The 19,527-nt window shown below is 44.6% G+C and overlaps 2 protein-coding genes across 4 annotated transcripts in view; one reads left to right on the top strand and one right to left on the bottom strand.

The window, feature by feature from the left end:
• Positions 1-19,527, bottom strand: part of SHANK3 (SH3 and multiple ankyrin repeat domains 3) — a 2,381,185-nt gene that overhangs the window by 413,936 nt on the left and 1,947,722 nt on the right. Inside the window, exon 17 of the mRNA XM_078677930.1 lies at positions 9,706-9,830. Coding sequence (XP_078534056.1) covers positions 9,706-9,830 — 125 coding nt within the window. The remainder of the gene's footprint in view (positions 1-9,705; positions 9,831-19,527) is intronic.
• Positions 1-19,527, top strand: part of LOC144820423 (uncharacterized) — an 858,373-nt gene that overhangs the window by 729,274 nt on the left and 109,572 nt on the right. For all 3 annotated transcript variants that reach the window (XR_013607811.1, XR_013607785.1, XM_078677936.1), the window contains one exon: positions 7,655-7,751. Coding sequence is in view for 1 of the 3 variants with exons in the window: in XM_078677936.1 (XP_078534062.1) it covers positions 7,655-7,726 (72 nt within the window). In the remaining 2 variants the exon portion in view is untranslated. The remainder of the gene's footprint in view (positions 1-7,654; positions 7,752-19,527) is intronic.

Genomic DNA, 19,527 nt, shown 5'->3' with positions numbered 1-19,527 from the left:
GGCAAAGGAAGGGTGGAGCCTTGCGCGGCATACCTGGTAACGGTTAGGGAGCTCGGCGCGGCCAGCAGACAAAGGCCCAGAACAACCTCGCTGGCCCTAACAACCAGCGGTTCATGGTGGACCGCCGCATGGTCAAGGAAGGATATTGCATGGGCAAGGCCCCAGGGGGAGTACCGGCGTGTACAGTCGGCTCCACCCCAAGAGGAAAATATGTCGGTGACATAGGGGTAGGGACAAAGGATGTTGTGGACACGAAAAGTACAAACGTTGAGAGCGGAACTAACACGGATAAAGTTACGGGAGAAGGGGAAAAAACAGGAGACAAAAAAGAGGGTCCAGAGAGTAAGGCGCTGAAAAATAAAAATCTCCGAGTGACGAAACCCCTAGGAGCACACCTAATGTTGACAACAAAAGAGCGCATATGGAAAGGGGAATATGTGAATATGCGGATATGCTAAAGCTCCTGCATAGAGAAGTATGGTCGAAGGAGGAATCAATAGAAGATGGAATACGAGCTGGCTAAGAGGTCAAAGGTTCCTCTGACAATAGAAAATTAGACAGCGGCGTTTTTAATTTGCGCCAGTGCATATTGCGAGAAGTATCCGAAGCGCTGCGTAGCTTTATTTAAATACATGGACGCTATTAAAATAGCTTAGATCACAGGGTGGATATGCATGGGCACAATATGAGGAGGAGTTTAGAGCGCACATGGCGTGGGACCCAGAGGCCAAATGGGGGGAACTAGACAGGAATCTGTTGCACCACACCATCAGGGCGGCAAAAGGGGTAAAAAACATATTTACGGCCAGCGGCTTCCCATAGTGTATCAGCCCTTTCAGGGGAGGCCCACCCGGGGAGGGGTGGGGGCACAGGAAATCCTCAGCCTGGGGCCGGAGGGGCGTGCTGGGACTTTAACAAGGGCCTGTGCATGCAGGAGTTTTGTAAGTTCCGTCATGATTGCTCCAAATGTGGGGCAACCATGCATTGGTCAACTGCTGGGGCAGACAACAACAGGGAGGCCAGCAATGGCACCAGCCAGGAAACAGTGCAACAGGACACCTGCCACAATTCACAGGCAATGAAGGGGGTAAGGGGCCACAGGGACCTGGGTCAAAAGGCTCCGCGGTATGAGGACCAGAGAGCAGCACAAGTACTGAGGAAGGGGTTCAGATGGGGATTTCGTTTGGGTTACAAAGGGCCAAGACAGAGACGATGGGTTGACAATCTGAAATCTGTGACAGAACACAGACAATTAGTGCGGGAAAAATTGAACAAGGAAGTGCACGAAGGGAGAGTGGCAGGCCCCTGTGACAATTGCCCAACTGAGAACTTGATTGTCTCGCCAATAGGGGTAGTGCCCAAAAAAGAAGCGGGGCAATACAGATTGATTCAACATTTGTCATGGCCAGAAGGGACTTCGGTCAAAGATTCTATTGATAAGGAGGCAGCCTTGGTATCTTATTCATCAGTTGACGTGGCCAGGTTACTGGTAGTGGCCGCAGGCGTAACTGCACCAATGGCAAAATGTGACAAAGTCGGCTTTTCGGTTGCTTCCAGTCCATTCTGATCATTGGGATCTTCTGGGTATCCATTTCGAAGGAAAATGGTACATGGACAAAGCACTGCCGATGGGTTGCTCTATGCCGTGCGCTTTATTTGAGTGCTTCAGCGCGTTCTTTCATTGGACATTCACTCGGCGCACGGGTCACCATCTGGTGACGCACTATTTGGACAATTTCATCTTTGTATGTCTGCCAGCCTCCACGGAATGCCAGGCAGCACTGGGCGATTTCCACGAGCTAACGGAGGAACTTGGGGTGCCTTTGGCACCGGAAAAGACAATGGGACCCAGTACGGCTCTGTCTTTCTTGGACATAGAAATCGACTACCGGAAGAGAAGAAAAGGAAAATGTTGGATTTGTTAATGTTGAAAATGTTGGATTTGTTAAAAAGCATGTTGTCAAGGGAAAAAGTCAAAGTTAAAGATATTCAAGTACTGTTGGGACATCTCAACTTTGCGTGCAGGGTGATGCAGGCTGGGAGGACTACTTTTAGGAGACTGGAGCATGCTCTGGCAAGACACCACTTACTGCACCACCATGTACACCTTTCGGCTGGGGTGAAAGAGGATTTGAGGATGTGGATTGTGTTTCTGCAGTCATTTAATGGAGTGCCATTGGCAAGGGAGGACGACGTCCCATGGGACGTTCATATTTTTTCAGATGTAGCAGGCAGTGAAGGCTTTGGCCTATTTTGGCAGGGAAAATGGTGCGCGGAACAGTGGCCGCCACTTTGGAAAAATGGGGGCAGAAGCATAGCCTTTTTGAAATTTTTTCCTCTAGTAGTAACAATCACACTTTGGGGGGAGGAGTTGGCTCACAAGAAGGTACTGTTCAGAGTAAACAACATAGCAGTGGTCGAAATTGTGAATAGACAGTCCACAAGGGATGAGCAAATACTGAAGTTGTTGAGGGTCTTCGTGTTGGGGTGCCTGAGACATTATATTGCTTTCAGGGCTTGACACTTACCTGGTGTGGACAATGGCATAGCCGATGCTTTGTCTCCTTCTTAGTGGGGGAGATTTCCGTAGGCTTGCCAAGGAGGCAGGCAGGACGCCAACGCCAATGACCGCTCATTTGTGGTACGTAGGCAACATAAAATGCTACAAATAGTGGTAGGCTCGTTGTCGGCATCCACTTGGGCACAATACCGATTGGCATGGAGGGACTTCTTGGCACGCTGAGGTCTGGCGGGGGTCAGAGGATGTAATTCAGTTCATTGATCGTGGTTTATCTAGGGTGACAAGCTTTCTGGCATAGCTTTCATGGGTAAACTGCTATGAGGTTACCCTCCGACAGCGGGTGATCTGGGGAGGAGGATACTCGAGGGGTGGGCCAGAGAGAAATCCGGGGGGCGGCATCTCCGGAGGCCGCTTTATTGGCAGACGTTAGCCCAGGTGATTGAAGTCTTACCAGTGGTTTGCAGTGATAATTTCAAATCTTGCCTGTTTTCAACATTAATGGTTTGGATGTTTTTTTAGGCATTCAGGGTGTCAGAACTACTGGGTAACAAGGACGGTGGGGGGGTGGTGGTATGGAAGGACCTGATTCCGCAAGGGGCAGGTTTACAGATTTGGTTGGCAGGATCCAAAACAGACCAGAGAGGAAAGGACAGATGGGTCAAATTGGAGGAGGCAGGTCCTCAGGAGACATGTCCGCTTTGGTGGGCCCGGCGCTGGGTCAGCCTAGTGGGTGAGTCGGGGAGGCAGTGTTTTAACATGAGAATTGGCACAGGCTGATGGACTACCAGCTACGGATGGTGTTGCAGAAGGCCTTGCAACACATTGAGGTTGATGGGGCGCTTTTTGGGACGCATTCGTTTCGTATCGGTACGGCTACAGAGGTGTGCAATAGGGAATGGCCCCGGGAGGATATCATGCATTTGGGGCACTGGTCTTCTGATTGGTTTAGGTGCTACGTTAGACGCGATACGGGGGAGGCGCATGCGTCACTCTCCCATTTCTGAGTCTCATTCTAGTTTTTCTCGTTTAGGTTCTGTGCCTGGCCCTCAAGCGGAAGAATTGACCATTTGGATAGTGGGGCACTCTTGTCAAATGGGCGTAAGTTCAAGCGCACAAGAGTTATTTTGGGTTCACTTGGGTTTCAATTAACGTTTGTGTAAGGCTGTTTGGAGGGAAAAGAGGGGAATGCGCTGGAAGGAGCTGATTCCTTGTTTCAAAAGCTGGATGGTAGGGGGTAGGTGTCCCGATATTTTTATTGGTTCACCTTGGGGAGAATGATTAGTGTAGGGAGAAAGGGGTTGTTTTGATGAGGGCGATGAAGAAAGATTTGGCCTTGATAAAGGAACAATGGTCAGGTTGTCATGTGATGTGGATGGAGTTTGTGCCTCGTAGGTTGTGGAGGGGTACCTTACACCCGAGCGCCATTGACAGAGCCAGGTGAAAGGTGAATACCAAAATGTCCCGTTTTTGTTGAAGTTTAGGTTTTAGTTGAGTTAGCCATAAGAACATTTGTTTAGAGTCTGTGGAGTTTTTCCAGAAATGATGGTGTGCATTTGTCCAGGCTCTGTATGGATTTATACCTATTGGAGATCAGGGAGGTTTTGTCCAGGTCTTTGAACGTGCAGAGGCAGTCAACATGAGGACAAAGGGACTGAGCGCAGGCTGGGGGCAGGAAGGTGGGGAAGATTCTCTCCACCCACTTTCTGGGTGGCGGGGGTTATTGAAAGATTTCCAGGGTCGGCAGAAGTTTTTTGGTTATTGTTGAAGTTGGATTTATGGTCAAGGAAAGGGTAGGCAAGTTATTTTAAGTTCAGTTAGACAAGTTTGTGGATTTACTGTTGCAGAGAGGCAGGCATAGGATGTTGGTTAATGAAGTGTGTAATTAAAGGGTATAAGTTTACTGCAATGCTTTGTATTGTTGTTTAAATGGTAATGTCAGGGTGGGTATGGGTTCAGGGGATCGTAGTGGCGGGGTCAGGTATTTGGATGTATTAGTGAGGCTTTAAGTTTTGTAAGGCCTTTGCCAGGGATGTTAATTGTGATGTGCACCTGTTTAAATAGAGCAGCCTTTTTCACACAACAAAATGAGTTTATGCTCCCCCTTCTCCCTCCCAAGCTCCCTGTGTGTGCGAGCAAGGGCTGAGCTCCAGTCTCATCGTCAGTGTAGTGCCGGGCATTCCAGACCTACAGCGGCCTTAGGTAGTGCGAGACTACCAGCACATAATTTGATAGCGCAAGTTGTAATGAACACATGGAGGCAGATGGTGTTTCGCTCGGTGTCCGACGCATAACTGCCCGTGCAGCCATGCCTAACGCATTTTGTTGTTTGCTGCAGGCAGCATGTGGGCGAGACTACAAGATCCATATCAGCGGGGTCAGAACAGCCCACCCCTATGCCTATGAGGAGGTGACCGACATTACAGGACAGGGTAGCACTGGGAGATTTTTATTTCTTCAGATATGCCTACTGGCATGGAAAGTTTCCTCTTGACCAGCCAGGACAACGTCTGGCCTGCTCGTGGTTGGCTTGGGCTGGCTGTTCGGGTGAAAAGTGACAAGCAGCTAGTCCTCTGAGTTCAAACCATGGAGGACAGCACAGCTGGCTTCTACTTGCTGGCAGGCAAGAGCCTGGGGTGGCAGACCTATTTCCTTTTATTAACTTAATGGATTTAAGGTGAATTTGACCGATTGTTTGATGATGGTGAAGTTACTACATTGGTCAGCAATCATAACTATCAGCATTTCCTTATAAGTGGCTGAACTTCAGGGAACCTCCATTGAAGAGATTTGCTGCACAGCAATATTGTCTTATCGGTCCACACTCATAAAAATTCATAACAGGATTTCTCAGGGAGTGGAGTTGGAAGATGTGTTTGGAACCAAGGTGCCTTGTTCTATGAATTACAGTATATTCCCTCACTTCAATTCATACACCGCCCCCCCGCCCTCCCTTTACAGTCAAGACAACTGAATCTACATTAGGCAGAGCTTGCCGACTAAGCAGGAGGAGCAATGGGGGAGAGCCTTTCATGACATAAGTTATACGGTGGGGTTTCTACTGAGGCATGACTGCCTCCTCAATTCGTTATAAATTAAATCGACGGAGTACGTCTCGGAGTAATGCTGTCACCAGGTAAGTAATTGAGGCAGTTCTGCACATTGGGCCACCTGAATGACAGTATATGGTCAGAAGCTCAAATCTAGAAACCCCATTATCCTCAATCCACACCAAGCACTCACATATCTAATCATGGAAAATGATAAATTACTGTATAAAAAATATTGTGAGTCACAAATATTGTGTCAAACATCGTAATGTAAAAAATATTGTCCCAAGGAATATAGAAGACAACAATATCGTGTTTTCAGTTATATAATATCGTTTTTCAAATACACTTGTAAGTATTAAAGGTTAATTTAATATAGCTGTATAAATGATCATTTTCAATTTAGAAATATTAATTATTTCAGTATTTTACGTTATAAGTATTATTATAATATTTGTGCTTCATTTGTTTTCCTATAGATTGTAATTTTTATTGGCAAGTTTTTTTATTTAATTAGAAATTGTTACATTGGGTGCAAGTTGTGGGCTTGTAGGGGATTAGGGTGAAATACCTTTTGAAAGGTAAATCATTGTTTTTAAGACGTAAATAATTTTTTATGTAATTTAATTTTCAATTGATAACTCGGTAAATTGATTCATTGTTATTTTAATTATGTTAGTTTTTAATTAATTGGTTGATCAGTTTATGAAATCGCGTACAATATATATGTATTCATTGTTTTAATTGTAATTGCTTTTGTAATAATTAAGTTAAAATTCATGTTTAATTTTTTATAATTGCTTTAATTATTTTTAATTATTTGTTAAGGTAGAAGGTAGAGATATGTTTTAATGTTTTCAAACACATTTTTTTTAACTTTACTACTTATATTAGTAAAATAAACAACATTTTTGTTTTGGTCTATTTTGGATGTTGGATGTTTGTCCTGCCAGTGGCAGACGGGAATTAGAACACTTTATACCATCCACCCTAAATAGAGCGGACATTGTAAAGTCCTTCCTTGGATGTTTCCTATTCTGTCGGGCCGTCGGAGGGAGCATTCCATTTACAGAGCCGATGGGGGGGGGTGGTGTCTGATGGTGGAATCGTTACATCGTTACGGTCCTCCTGTCTCTAAGTGAGGCACGCTGACCAAGGTTTTGACAGACCAAGGTACTCCATCGCATTTGTAATGGAGTAACCAGGCCGCCAAATTCTAAATCAGGCCCTAGGTATCTTCTACAAGTCCCTGATGTAGATCACATCTTTTCGTTTTGATATGTGTCATTCTCCTTTATTCTATAATATATATAACAAAACACCTCTGAAAAGTGCACTGGGAACTTCCATTTTACCTGATCATAATTTCTACATTAGGCCATTTTCAAAAGAGCTGTCTAAGCAGCATAGTAAGCACTTTATACCTATAGATAACATTCACCTCCTCTTGTAAATCAAGGCAGAAGATTAGAAATCAGCTTTTTTAATATCCACTGTGCCTCAAGTAACTAGGTATTGCATGCATTGTAATATCTGAAAGCTTAACCACTCTTTACTGACTAACCACATTTTACTGACTAACATTTATTCGACCCTGAGGCTCCCTTGCCTTTGGTCAGAATCAACAGGTGAATATATTCCCCTACCCCAACCACCACCATCACCACTTCCTTTATTGGAAACCCAGGCGAAATGACAAACCCAGACTTATCTTTGGACTCACAGGCTTCCGTAGTCTTTAAAAAAATTATTCTTTCATGTAAGATAATCATTTTATGTCAGTGTTCAACTTCCATCAACTAGTCACAGCAATGAATGCCTTTATTTCATCGTGTCTAAACGAGCCAATCACATTTAGGTTAAATTGCCGGCTATATCATCCATCGCTGCCTGCAGGGACAGGATGCTACTACCAGAAAGTGGACCGTGCTAAAATACCAGAGTACGGTCAAGGGAATTTTTTGGTGACTCCAATCCTTTTGTCCGAGAATTTGTAAAATATTAGACTTTTCTGAACCTCAGATTCTTGTCAACTTATTCACAATCCTACACACCCCACTAACTTGTATTGCTGTCCATGTTTCAGGGTTCAAGCAGCAAAAGAATAAAACAGCAACCCTCTCCACCTAGGAAACTACATGCTTATCTGCAGTCCTAGAAGGCGTGAAAAATAGCTGCAAACAGTAAGTAATGCCTGAAAACTGTAACTTTTGGATCTCTCTGTCCTCTAAAGAGACATGATGCCACTATAGTTAAGTGCACCCAACTATTATGATATATCATAAAAGTGTCCTATATCTGTAGAGAGGATTGATGAGGGGACATGGCACAGAAGTGCCATGGGTGAGGACGACCCGGTCTAGGCTCGGCTGTCCACTGAAGGACAGAGTTTTTGTCTAGGGAAGAATAGATACGTAAGTATTGGACACAGAGTGCCTTGTGGGGAGGAAGGAGGAACTAGCCCAATTAACTTTAAACTACAGGAATTTCCCATTGGCCACTGGCCAGCAGAATGACCACTTAACCTAACCCCATTGTCTGATAAAAACATTGCACAAGAAAAAAAGCAATGACCATAAGAGCCATTCTTTTTCTAATTGCCTTGTGCCAGACAATAACATACAAGCTTGTCTTTGGGACTGGATGTCTGCCACATCGATCCCGGTCATGAGAGAGTATATGTTCCAGTTATGCAATTTGCCTTTGAGTCCATTCAATAGATGTACAGGGTTGCCCTCTGACCAGTGTCCCAGGAGCTTGGTTCATCAGTGTTCTTAGGTTACCAGTGTAGTCAGGGCACACGTCGGGAATACAATCGGGTGGAAGGCGTCCACCCACTATTTTCACAGGGTGGACGTTGTCCACCCTGCCAAGAAGTTGGGCTCCACTGAAAAATGTGCTGAATTCATCCCTGTGTAATATTCAAACACTGGGACACATTCAGCAGCGCCTGCACGTTGTTGTCTGCAACAACATGCAGGCAGGGAGGGGGTTTTCTTAGTTCAGTCTTCTGCTGGGCCTATATCAGAGGCCAACTCTGAGGGGTCATCGAGCATCCTTTAGTTAGATTCTCCTGGCTGGGAGCAATCAGGAGCCTCAAACTTGATGAAAATGAAGCTGGGGGGAAAACAAAGGCTCACACCTTGTTAGCACTTCACACGTACTTTCACTTTGTTCAGTCCCTGTAAACGAGATATGCATGCACTGTAAGAATGTCAGATGTGTTGGTCTTTCCCAGTTTTTACAAAAATAAGTAGCATTTATATAGTGCTTACTACCACTGAGTCGGGGGTTGTAATAATTTAAATATCACAATGCTTTCTTGTATAGCACTATGGGTAGAGGAGGTTTATGCTGACAAAAGTCACCATTGTTTTATGTGTAGCTTACAAAAGTGTGAATCTTCTGCCTAAATCAGGAGGGTTTCCCTGTATACTTGAATTGTACTCCAATGTACTCATGATAGACCTGTTAAACATATATGTGAGGGCTTAAGATCTGATGCAACTTATGAAATCACGCGCCGTAATGTCACTTGCATTCTGATTAACTCGGTTAGTCTCACCATTTCTTTATTTAGGACTTGTGCCCTGAGTGTAGTAGTGTCTGCCATATTACATTTAAGACCCAGCAGCACTGACTCAACAAGTGCAGTGGGGGTTTCAGACACAGTGAATGAATATGCCTCTTCACTCCGTATACCATTATCCCGCATGTTGTCACACGCGGTTGTAACAACGACCTCGTTGTGACAACGCATACCATTACTCCGCAAGTCACTACAACTACTTGCGGAGAGGGGGCGCTGGGTGTTGGAATAGTAAAGTTTACTATTCCAACTCCAGTCTGTGCGGACTTTAGGGAAGGTGTTGGATTCTAAATCCAACACCTTCTCCCCCCTCGGCAATATGTTGTAACGACTAGTTGTCACAACGCGGTCGTTATAACGACCGCGTTGTGACAGCATGAAGGGTCACGGATGCGAGTTGACGGTGCTTTAACGCTTTGAATGACTACCTGGATGTTAGTTAGTGAGGTTCTTCTCACCTCACAGACACCAATACTGCATTAAATGTTTACTCTTACATTCTGTTGCCAAAAAAACGCAATAATGAAACAAGCACAATGACTTTTTACCTCAATCAGGAAATCTCCGGTGCGGAGCCCCGCCCTCCATGCCACGCCCTCCACATCCACCGATTCCAGATACTGGAGGGCTGGGAAGGCGGGCGTCGGCGTGAACTCCTCGATCGGCGTCTCTGCTGAAAAACAAATGAGCAGGTCAACATTTGTGGCGTATGAAACAATACAAGATAACAATGGGAGAGACAGGGAATAACAGGAACACTCTCTTGATCCCCGGTTGTATGCAAATAAACAAGAAAAGAGAGTTTGCAATATCCAAAATCAAAAAGCCACTAGTGGAACTCACACCCTGTTTGGGTGTAGAAGAAAGCCCACACACACCGACCTAGTCAGTGTCATGCTTCATCATCGGGCCCCACCAAAGAGGCCGAGTGCCTCTTTGGTGTGCTGCGACGCCAGAAGACTGCGGAGCTGGTTGTGTGAATTGGGCGTGTTGTGAAGTTAAATTAGAAGTAAAAGTGTCTAAAGGGTATCGACAAAAAAGTTTAATGAATGATCCCTAGGACACGGTTAAGAGGGTTATGTGTCTGAATTTAGTGCCAAAGGTAATGGATGGTTAATTCAGATATAGTCAGTCAACATGTTTCAGCCTTACGAGAGGTTTCAATTTACCTAAGCATTCGTCAGGACATCAATAAACCCCGGCGGTATGGACTCTCTAATCGTCCACCCTGACCTGGGGGCGTGAAAGTGAAAAATAAACGTGATAAAGTGCATAAAAAAGTGGAAGAGCGAGACGCTCAATTCCCAAAAATACTCCGAATTGTGGAGTGTTTCAGCAATTTAAAAATATGGCGCTATCTGCACCATGGGTCTCGGGAGGGGGGTTGGAGCGTCCCTGGCACATCGCCCTCAGCACTCTCAACCCGCCTATACACCTTAGGATTCCTCGAACCGGACCCCGGGGTTGAGAGTGCTGAGGGCGATGTGCCAGGGACGCTCCAACCCCCCTCCCGAGACCCATGGTGCAGATAGCGCCATATTTTAAAGTGCTGAAACACTCCACAATTCGGAGTATTTTTGGGAATTGAGCGTCTCGCTCTTCCACTTTTTTATGCACTTTATCACGTTTATTTTTCACTTTCACGCCCCCAGGTCAGGGTGGACGATTAGAGAGTCCATACCGCCGGGGTTTATTGATGTCCTGACGAATGCCTAGGTAAATTGAAACCTCTCGTAAGGCTGAAACATGTTGACTGACTATATCTGAATTAACCATCCATTACCTTTGGCACTAAATTCAGACACATAACCCTCTTAACCGTGTCCTAGGGATCATTCATTAAACTTTTTTGTCGATACCCTTTAGACACTTTTACTTCTAATTTAACTTCACAACACGCCCAATTCACACAACCAGCTCCGCAGTCTTCTGGCGTCGCAGCACACCAAAGAGGCACTTGCCCTCTTTGGTGGGGCCCGATGATGAAGCATGACACTGACTAGGTCGGTGTGTGAGGGCTTTCTTCTCCACCCAAACAGGGTGTGAGTTCCACTAGTGGCTTTTTGATTTTGGATATTGCAAACTCTCTTTTCTTGTTTATTTGTATGAAACAATACTCCGTGTATCAGGCTCTTTCTCAGTTATTATCAACAGCACACTTCTCAAAATCTAGGGTTTCACCGCTTTGATGTCACAGCAGTGAAAGCCTAAACTGGTCTGGCATCACAACAGCCCCAACGAAAACCCTCAACATTGCCTGTTTTTTCCTAAAAGCAATGGAGGCCTCACCAGGCCTCTGACAAAAGGACCAAATCCTGATTTTTTTCCGCATAAGACTCGAATAAAGGGCAAAAAAATCCCTCTCTTATAAAGAGCAAGCATTTGCAATGCAATAGGTCTCGCCTTTATGCGAGTTGGAGCCATCGACATTGCAAATGACAATGCCTTTTATTTTTGTTTTCGTTTTTAAAACATAAATAAAAGGCATTGTGATTTACAATGCCAATAGCTTAAACTTGCGTAACTGTGAGACCCTTTGCATTGCAAATGCTTGTTAAACGTGGAGGGGGCTGCTGGGGATGTGGCGTTGATCCTCAGCTGCCTCTGTCAGGTTTTAACCCAAACAAATCAGTATGTAAATCTCCGAGTCGAGCCCTACGTTGACACATGTACTGAATTCATGAAGAGAAGTTTTAGAACTGCCCCTCCCACACCTGCCAGCAGAGAGGAGGGAGGAGGCCGCATCTGAAAGCAAGGGGGTCCTAGACAGCTGGCCCTAGCCCTCGGTCTGGGGGTGGGGGCTCTAACTGAAAACAGGACTCGGGTTCTGTCCTGCCTGTTCAACACTTTATGTCCGCGCTGCACTGCTCTAAATCTCAAATGCCAGAACACCCACGGCTCTCAGGGAGGAATGTTGGGGCTAGGGGGGCGGGGAATATAACACCACAGAAGTTTAGCCCTTGGTGACGAATGGGGGGGGGGGCGCAATAGGGTCGTGGGGCTCAAAATCCTAGGGCAGCTCACGGTGAAGAATTGTAAGGTGGGGGCTAAGGGCACTGAGAGCAGTAATGGGACACCAGCCTTTGGGCTGAAGTTGTGGATTGACAAAGTGTGTTTGTGGGTGGGGGGGGGGGGTGAGGAGATGGAGTGAGGAGACAGAGGAGGATACACGATGCCAGAGAAGGTCATTGAAAATAAAACAACAACTGGCTCAGTCCATGGTACCATGGTATGTTTGCGACGCTGCACCACATCATTAAAAGATAAAAGAAATAAACGGAGCACGGTGTCCCGAAAGCGGGTGCCGCGCTCCGAAATAAAGTAAAAATAAAGAAATAAATGGAGTGCCGTGTCCCTAAAGCGGGAGCAGCACTCCGAATTAAAGTAAAAATAAATAAATAAACGTAGCGCAGTGTCCCTAAAGCGGGAGCCGCGCTGAGCATGAACATACAACTAATAACAAGCTGTCGCCATTGCGCGAATTAGAAAAAAGTGCCCACCGACTAATTCAAGGAGTCCGTGTAACGCCGCAAGGAAACGATCCAGTCTGGATGGGCGGGGCCAAAAGGAGACAGGACGGTAACAAAGAAGCCTTATTTTCAATTGGAGGCCAGTGTTTAGCATAAATGATGACACTAGCCAATCAAAATGATAGGCGGGGCTTCAACGCCACTTCAGAAATGTTATCAATTACAAGATGTCTAAAACACTAAAAAAACACTAAGACATTGCAAATGAAAAAAATATGTTAAGCTGTAAACAAAAATAATAGTGAACAATTAAAAAATGAAAAGGCAGCACTGTTTTAGAATTAAATAAACATATCTTACTTCATTTAAAAACGTTTTAATTTCCTCTTTTTACCCGTTGCATGTAAGGGTGTGTCCTGGGGTCATGTGCGGGTACTTTTCTTCTGAGGGCTGCACATTTTGTAACTGTCTTCTCTTTTCCAGGAACCTCTGTCACAGCCCTAGTGGCTCTTGCCTGACCACTGAACTTTAAGAGTGCACAGTCTACATGGACACTCTGGGAAGTACCTGGGAAGAGTGCTTCCCCTGACCTCATAGGATTTTCACTACTCTGCATGGGTAAGAGCCCGAAGAAGGGGGAAGTTCAGTATACAATTAAGGAGGGGGACAGTCTGTGCTCCACGGAGGACTGAATCTGCCTCTCGCTGGACAATTAATTACCCGGCTTGCAGCGTCGGATTGGTAACGCGGGCAATCGGGCAATGCCCGAGGGGCCGATGTCTGAGTACCTGCTGTGGGCTGCTTTTTTTAGCAGTCTGGGGGCGAAGTCTCTATTGTTGGAATATCGGCAGCTGCCCAGTGGGTGTCCGAGTAGCCTTTCTGGAGTCAGATGGGCGCTCATTACACCCCCGTTTAGCCACAGGCAGAGGTGTAATTGAATGCGTGCATTTTTTTACCCCCTTCTTTTTAATGCAATTATGCCGAAGCAGTGATTTGAGGAAAGGCATTATGCAAATGGGGCGATTTTTTTTTTTGCATGCCCGGGCCGATTTTCAATCCCAATCCGACCCTGCCGGCTTGTGATCTGGGAGAGGGCTAGATCAGGTAAGGCATCCTCACAGTGAGACGACGTACATGGAAGGGAGACAGGACCGCATGGCCTGACCGGACTCTGATGTCAATATCCTATGGAGACAGAGGGTGCTTCCTTGCAGGGCTCATCAAACTGATTGTGTAGAAGAAGCATGTCTTCCTTGGGGCCTGGCGGCTACTACAGACAGTCATGGGCTGGCTCTCTGCTTCTCCTGTGCCTGGAGGAAGAAGTAAAGTGTACTGCTCTCTTGGCCTAATCCATGCTTCCAAAATAAAGGGCAACTCATGGCTGCACTAGTTCTAAAATGAAAGGTCAAAAAGGTGTAAGAATTAATTCAGTTATTGCTCAGCTTACATTGTACAAATGTGAAGTGGTCGGTGTAGTATTCAATTATAAATACAGTTTAGCGGTAGACTATGCATTAATTCCAAAGAAAATGCGATTCCTTCTATTGTGAAACTGAATTTTAATTCATTCAGTCATCAGTGTCAATACATTCTTTTTTTGCTCAAAATAATTTCAACATTTCAACATTTCTGAAAGTACATGATAGCATTCTATACAATAAGTTACAGTGCTCATAGGTGCAAGAAAAAGGAAAGGGAATTTGAGTAGGATGGAGGTGGTTGGGTCAGTGAGGGACAAAGGCGTTGTGATAATGACACAATTCATTGATATATGGTAGAACCTTTACAGCCTACTTTTGGTCAAAAGTTCCCATATTAGTACATTACACATAGGGCAATATTGGATTATTTCACAATCCTATAGTGTATGTAGATATGTAGAAGGTTGTCAATGTTTCGACCCCTGGATACAAAGGGTTAATTGATCCTCATTCTGGGGTCTTCCTCAGGACAGGTTAAGATGTATGAGCACTTAGATTTATCGGCTCAGGGTTTCCGATCTTGGTTGACGGCCGCAACGTTGTGCCGTATTTGGAAAAACTCGGAATTCAATCGTGTTCAGTCGTCTACTGGGAGTGTGTGGACAAATGATCGTTATCAATCCGATCGTGGTGGGGTCCTCTACCGCTAGACAGTTGGTATCAGCGTCTGCAAGCGTCAGACGATCGCTCTGCTGTTCCACAAATCATAGCTCAAAATATATTCTTTATTCCTTCTCATAGAAATACACTTTTCGCGATTTCTAATATTTTTTATGAACATAAACAATTCCCAGGTAGTGCTATATATATGCATCTGCTACATTTTAATACACAGTGATGGCGTGACAAGTAGGAGCCATAAGACTCGACTCGGCAAGATGTATATTTAAAAATTGTTATGTGAATTTCTGCTACAAATGTTTTTTTCAGCTGCTCAAGACAAATCACCTTGAAGTTCATGATTCCGTTTGGCCTTACGCTGTTGCTAATTCCATAACCAACTCATCTTCAGGGCAAGACAGCTATTATAGAAGTTGTGAGAAAGTGTAAATAAGCTGGCGCTTCTACAATGTATGTCAATAGAAATCTATGAGAAACAGAATTTTTTTTCTACCTATCGTATTTGATATATCAAATAATACATAATGGCATAACATCATAGACAAGAATCTAATATAGGGAAGTGGTGCCAATGTTACACACACTGATAGAAAAATCCAGTCCACGAATAAGGCCCTTATTTAGAGTTTGTCACAAATGTGATGCATATAAGGTCCACCTTATTACAAGTGGCATAGAATATAATGCACTTGTAATATGGCGGACAGGATTTACATCACTTTTGTGACAGAACCAAATCCTCATTATTTTTCACATTTTGTTTCTAAGTACCCTATTTGGAGAATATCTTGCATTGCTCCTGGTTAACGAATGACGGGGAAGGTGTATATTATCAGTAGAAAATGAATGTTAAAATTTTTTCAAGAAAAATTAGGAACCTGGTTATGGTAACACCTCAAAAACACGCTAGGAGAGGGGTCCACTGTGGTCAGTTTGACCACCCCCAAGTTACTCCACAGCAGTGCTTGAAATGGAAGAATAGAAGTGCAGGTACTCTGCACCAGAGTACCTGCTTGTTTCTGAGAAGTGCCAGTACTCTCCAATTAAAAGTATTATGTCACAATTGAGAAGTGTCGGTACTCACCACTTAAAAGAATTATGTTACTCTTGAGAAGTGCCGGTACCCTCTTTCTCAAAATAAAAAAGTGCCAGTACTCAGTACCGGACAGTGCCGGCCCATTTAAAGTACTGCTCCACAGGAAAATATATATCATGCACTTTGAGCACTATTCAGTAACCAGATCAGACCACTGGTTTGGCACCGAAAGAATTAGACAGGCACTTCTTTGAAATGGAAGAGCTACTGTGATAGCAAGAGCATGTTATATGAAAATGAGTAGGTGTTACCTGTTTTGTTTTTACTCTGAATAACCCTCAGTTGTCATGCCATTACTTGCTGATGATATAAAGCAGCTGGCTATATGTTTTAAACTTTGTGAACTTATTTTTGCTCTTACGCGAAAGCCTGAAACGTACCACAGGAGGACTGGCCCTCCCTGGGATTACTGTGGCATGAATGCCACTGCACCTTGTTCATCTGGCAGACCAGGAGACCCTTGGTCCTGTCCTGCTCACGTGTCCTGTTTCACATGTGCCCGTGTGAATCAGCATACTAGCAGAGCTGAACACTAGAGGTTGTAGATTCATTCAACATCATCCGAGAAAGCACAGAGGGAACCATCATTCACCTCACCCATGAGGTAGAGGAGATGCAAACACCTCAGCGACTGCTAATCTGCTGATTTGCATTGAGCATTATTGAAGGGTCATTACTCTTTGAGACTAATGTGCTGCACTCCTTTCTCACCTTCTACAGGGATCTTAACTCAAACGCTTCTCTCCTCCAGCTCATGTATCGAAGCTTGCCCATTCTCTCGTTAGAAAATACATCTTTCATCATGTTTTCCCATGGATTTTCCACTACAGATGTCAATTTTGGAGGTTTCCTATTAATCACATTCAACAACCAGAAATACCCACTATCCTCACTCCTCTTCCAATTGGCCCACAAACCCCAGTCAACAGCAATAAGCCTTCCACCAGCGGTGGAGGGCATTCGGCTGGGTGATGGTGAAGTGAAGGTGTTGCTGCATGCTGAGGATATCCTACTCCTTTTATCTACTACGGAGTCCCCCATCTCAGTTGTGATGTCAATCATTGATCAATTATCTCACCTGTCCAGATATAAGATCAAATGGCCTAAATGTGAGGCGCTCCCTATGTCTAGGGTTACTACCAGTCCAGGCACACAGGGTTACAATATGAGAGAGGTTCCTACCAGCCTTAAATATTTGGGTATTCGCATCAACAGAAGGCTCTCTGTAATGGTAAAGGACAACCTCCTCCCACGGGTGGAGGGGTCTAGGCTTGACTTCCTTACATAGGTACATCTAAACCTGCCACTGTGGTGGAGGGTACAAACGGTCAAGATGACTGTGCCCCACCCATACAACTATATTTTAGGCATGCTACCCCTCAAGATACCCCACACTCTTCTCCTGGGGATAGAGCTAGACATCAGGTCATAGAGTTGGAGTGGGTGAAGACCCAGGGCGGCAAGTCTATGGGCCGCCTTCCACATATTGCATCATATAGTTTGGCCTTCCATCTTTCACAGTCGTCCCTATATATGTGTGATCCGAAAGATCCTCTAATATGGGTGTACATTCTACGCCACATACTGAAATGCCCAAATATATCCCTTCCAGTATACTTGCCTACCACACACCGCCATATAGCAGAGAGCCCGAACCCCTATGTAGAGAACCCAAACCTCAATGTGACTGCAACAGTATGGTGCTCTGCACATAACCTTGTAGGTGTTGACTCCTTCCTCCACAGTAGGGCACCTCTGTGACATAGCACAACCTTATGTATAACTGACAACCCAATTTACTGGCAATCTGAGTCCGAAAAAGGGCCATGATACGTAGACCAATTATATCATGATTGCTTCCTTAAACTCTACCGGATACGAAGAGAGGAATTTAGCCTTCCTGCTGCTGACCACTGGAAATTTTGACAACTGACTCACTATCTTCAGGCTGTATTGTGGAATGTATCTGCCGGTGGAATTATTGATATCACCTATTCAACAGTAGATGAGGATCTTGAGTCAATTCAAATGATCTGTCTCAGAGTTATAGAGGTTTCTAATTAATACTGTGCACTCGAGTTGTTCCCTTAATGCCACCAGATTAAATTAGCAGACAAGTTTGGGCAGGAAATACTTACTTGTAGACTGGGCAAGCCCGCTCCTGGGCCACAATAGGGTCCTTAGGAAATCTAAGCTGAAAATTGTCTACTTTAAGGTCCTCGGAGACTTGAATTTGATGCTACGGAAGTTGCATCGGACACAATTACTTCCTCAGTGGAATCATCTGTGACTTTACAGTCCATTAACAATTGTTCCCATCGCCCAACCATGTGCTTATTCATGATACGTCTGATAACTCTGACATAGCCTCACGCCCATCATTGGCTAGCCACCTCTCTGGCACTTGCCAAAATAATTATTCTCCTCCACTGGCATCTACCCACAACCCCTATAGTGGCTTATAGAACTGTACATGGCTCTCCATGAACTCACCACGTACGCACTTAACAACAAATTAGAGACTTATCAAAGGATCTGGGCAAATTTCTCGTATCCTTCGAAGAGGATGACCCCACCCCTAATATTCTAACGTCCTAAATTCCCCAAAACTGTAACGGCTCTTCTTCTTCCCCTTGCATCTCGGCCCTAAACGACACGTCTGTTACTCTTCACTGCATTTTATGCCCTGTGCACATTATTTGGTGGACTGATTTAGCATCTAGTAGGACCTACCACTACTACTCATATACCATTGGTCACCCTTTTGAACGATACAAAACGAAAGGCCCTGCTAAAGTGCTGATTTACTGTGGCAATGCTGGGGGCTGAGGCTGGGAAGAGACAAACTCCCCTTCTATTTATATCTCCTTTATTTCTACTCCCCAAATCCATACTAGGTGAAGAATGTCCCTTTAAACTCCTAGTGATCAGTTGATCAGTGCCTCATTACTGGTAATATCCTGTTGGGACGAGTATAAAAAACTGTTTTATTGTTGCATAATTCTGTTGAAGTGCCCCGCCATACCTTGGGGAACAATAATGACCAGCTACTGACCATCCATGCTTCATTACCCCATCTCAGTTCTTTCCTACCATACCCTCCCGTTAGATTCCATACCCACCCTTCCCCTTCCCCTTCTTGCTGTTATAATGGCATTTGTAACTTTGGGTATTATTCATACTTCTTAAGACTCGAAGACTTGCTCTACTGCGATTCCTTTGCCTTCCTTCAACATGTATCTCTGTATACTATTGTTATATTATTGATAAAATGAATAAACAAATGATGCAACAATGAAAACTGAGAAGATATACCAGCTACAATAGAAATATAAAAAAAGAGATGCAAATTCAGAAGCTGCATCTACCATGATGCTATGGGGTAATACTGAAGGCACATCCCTGTGAAAAGTTCGGTAATGATTTGTTTGAGCGCTGCTATAATCTTTGTTGATGTTACTGTCAACCTGGCCCGCTGCTCTGCAATCCAGGGCAAACCCTGTTTGTCATGGGTTGAGATGGTGGTGTAATACCAGCTGGTGATGCAACCTATAATACTTTCTGAATGTAGTTTTCTAGAACAATATGGCTTGTCCTTCCCATCTGAGAAATATAAAGAAAAAAACAATGGATCATCTTGTTGAGAGGCAATGCCCTCCCCTATTGTGGCCATGATGTATGAGAAAGCTCGATTGTTAACAC

This window comes from Lissotriton helveticus, chromosome 1_1, assembly GCF_964261635.1.
Source record: "Lissotriton helveticus chromosome 1_1, aLisHel1.1, whole genome shotgun sequence".
In the NCBI taxonomy this organism is placed as follows: Eukaryota; Metazoa; Chordata; class Amphibia; order Caudata; family Salamandridae; genus Lissotriton; species Lissotriton helveticus.
This window is presented reverse-complemented; position numbering and strand designations above follow the sequence as displayed.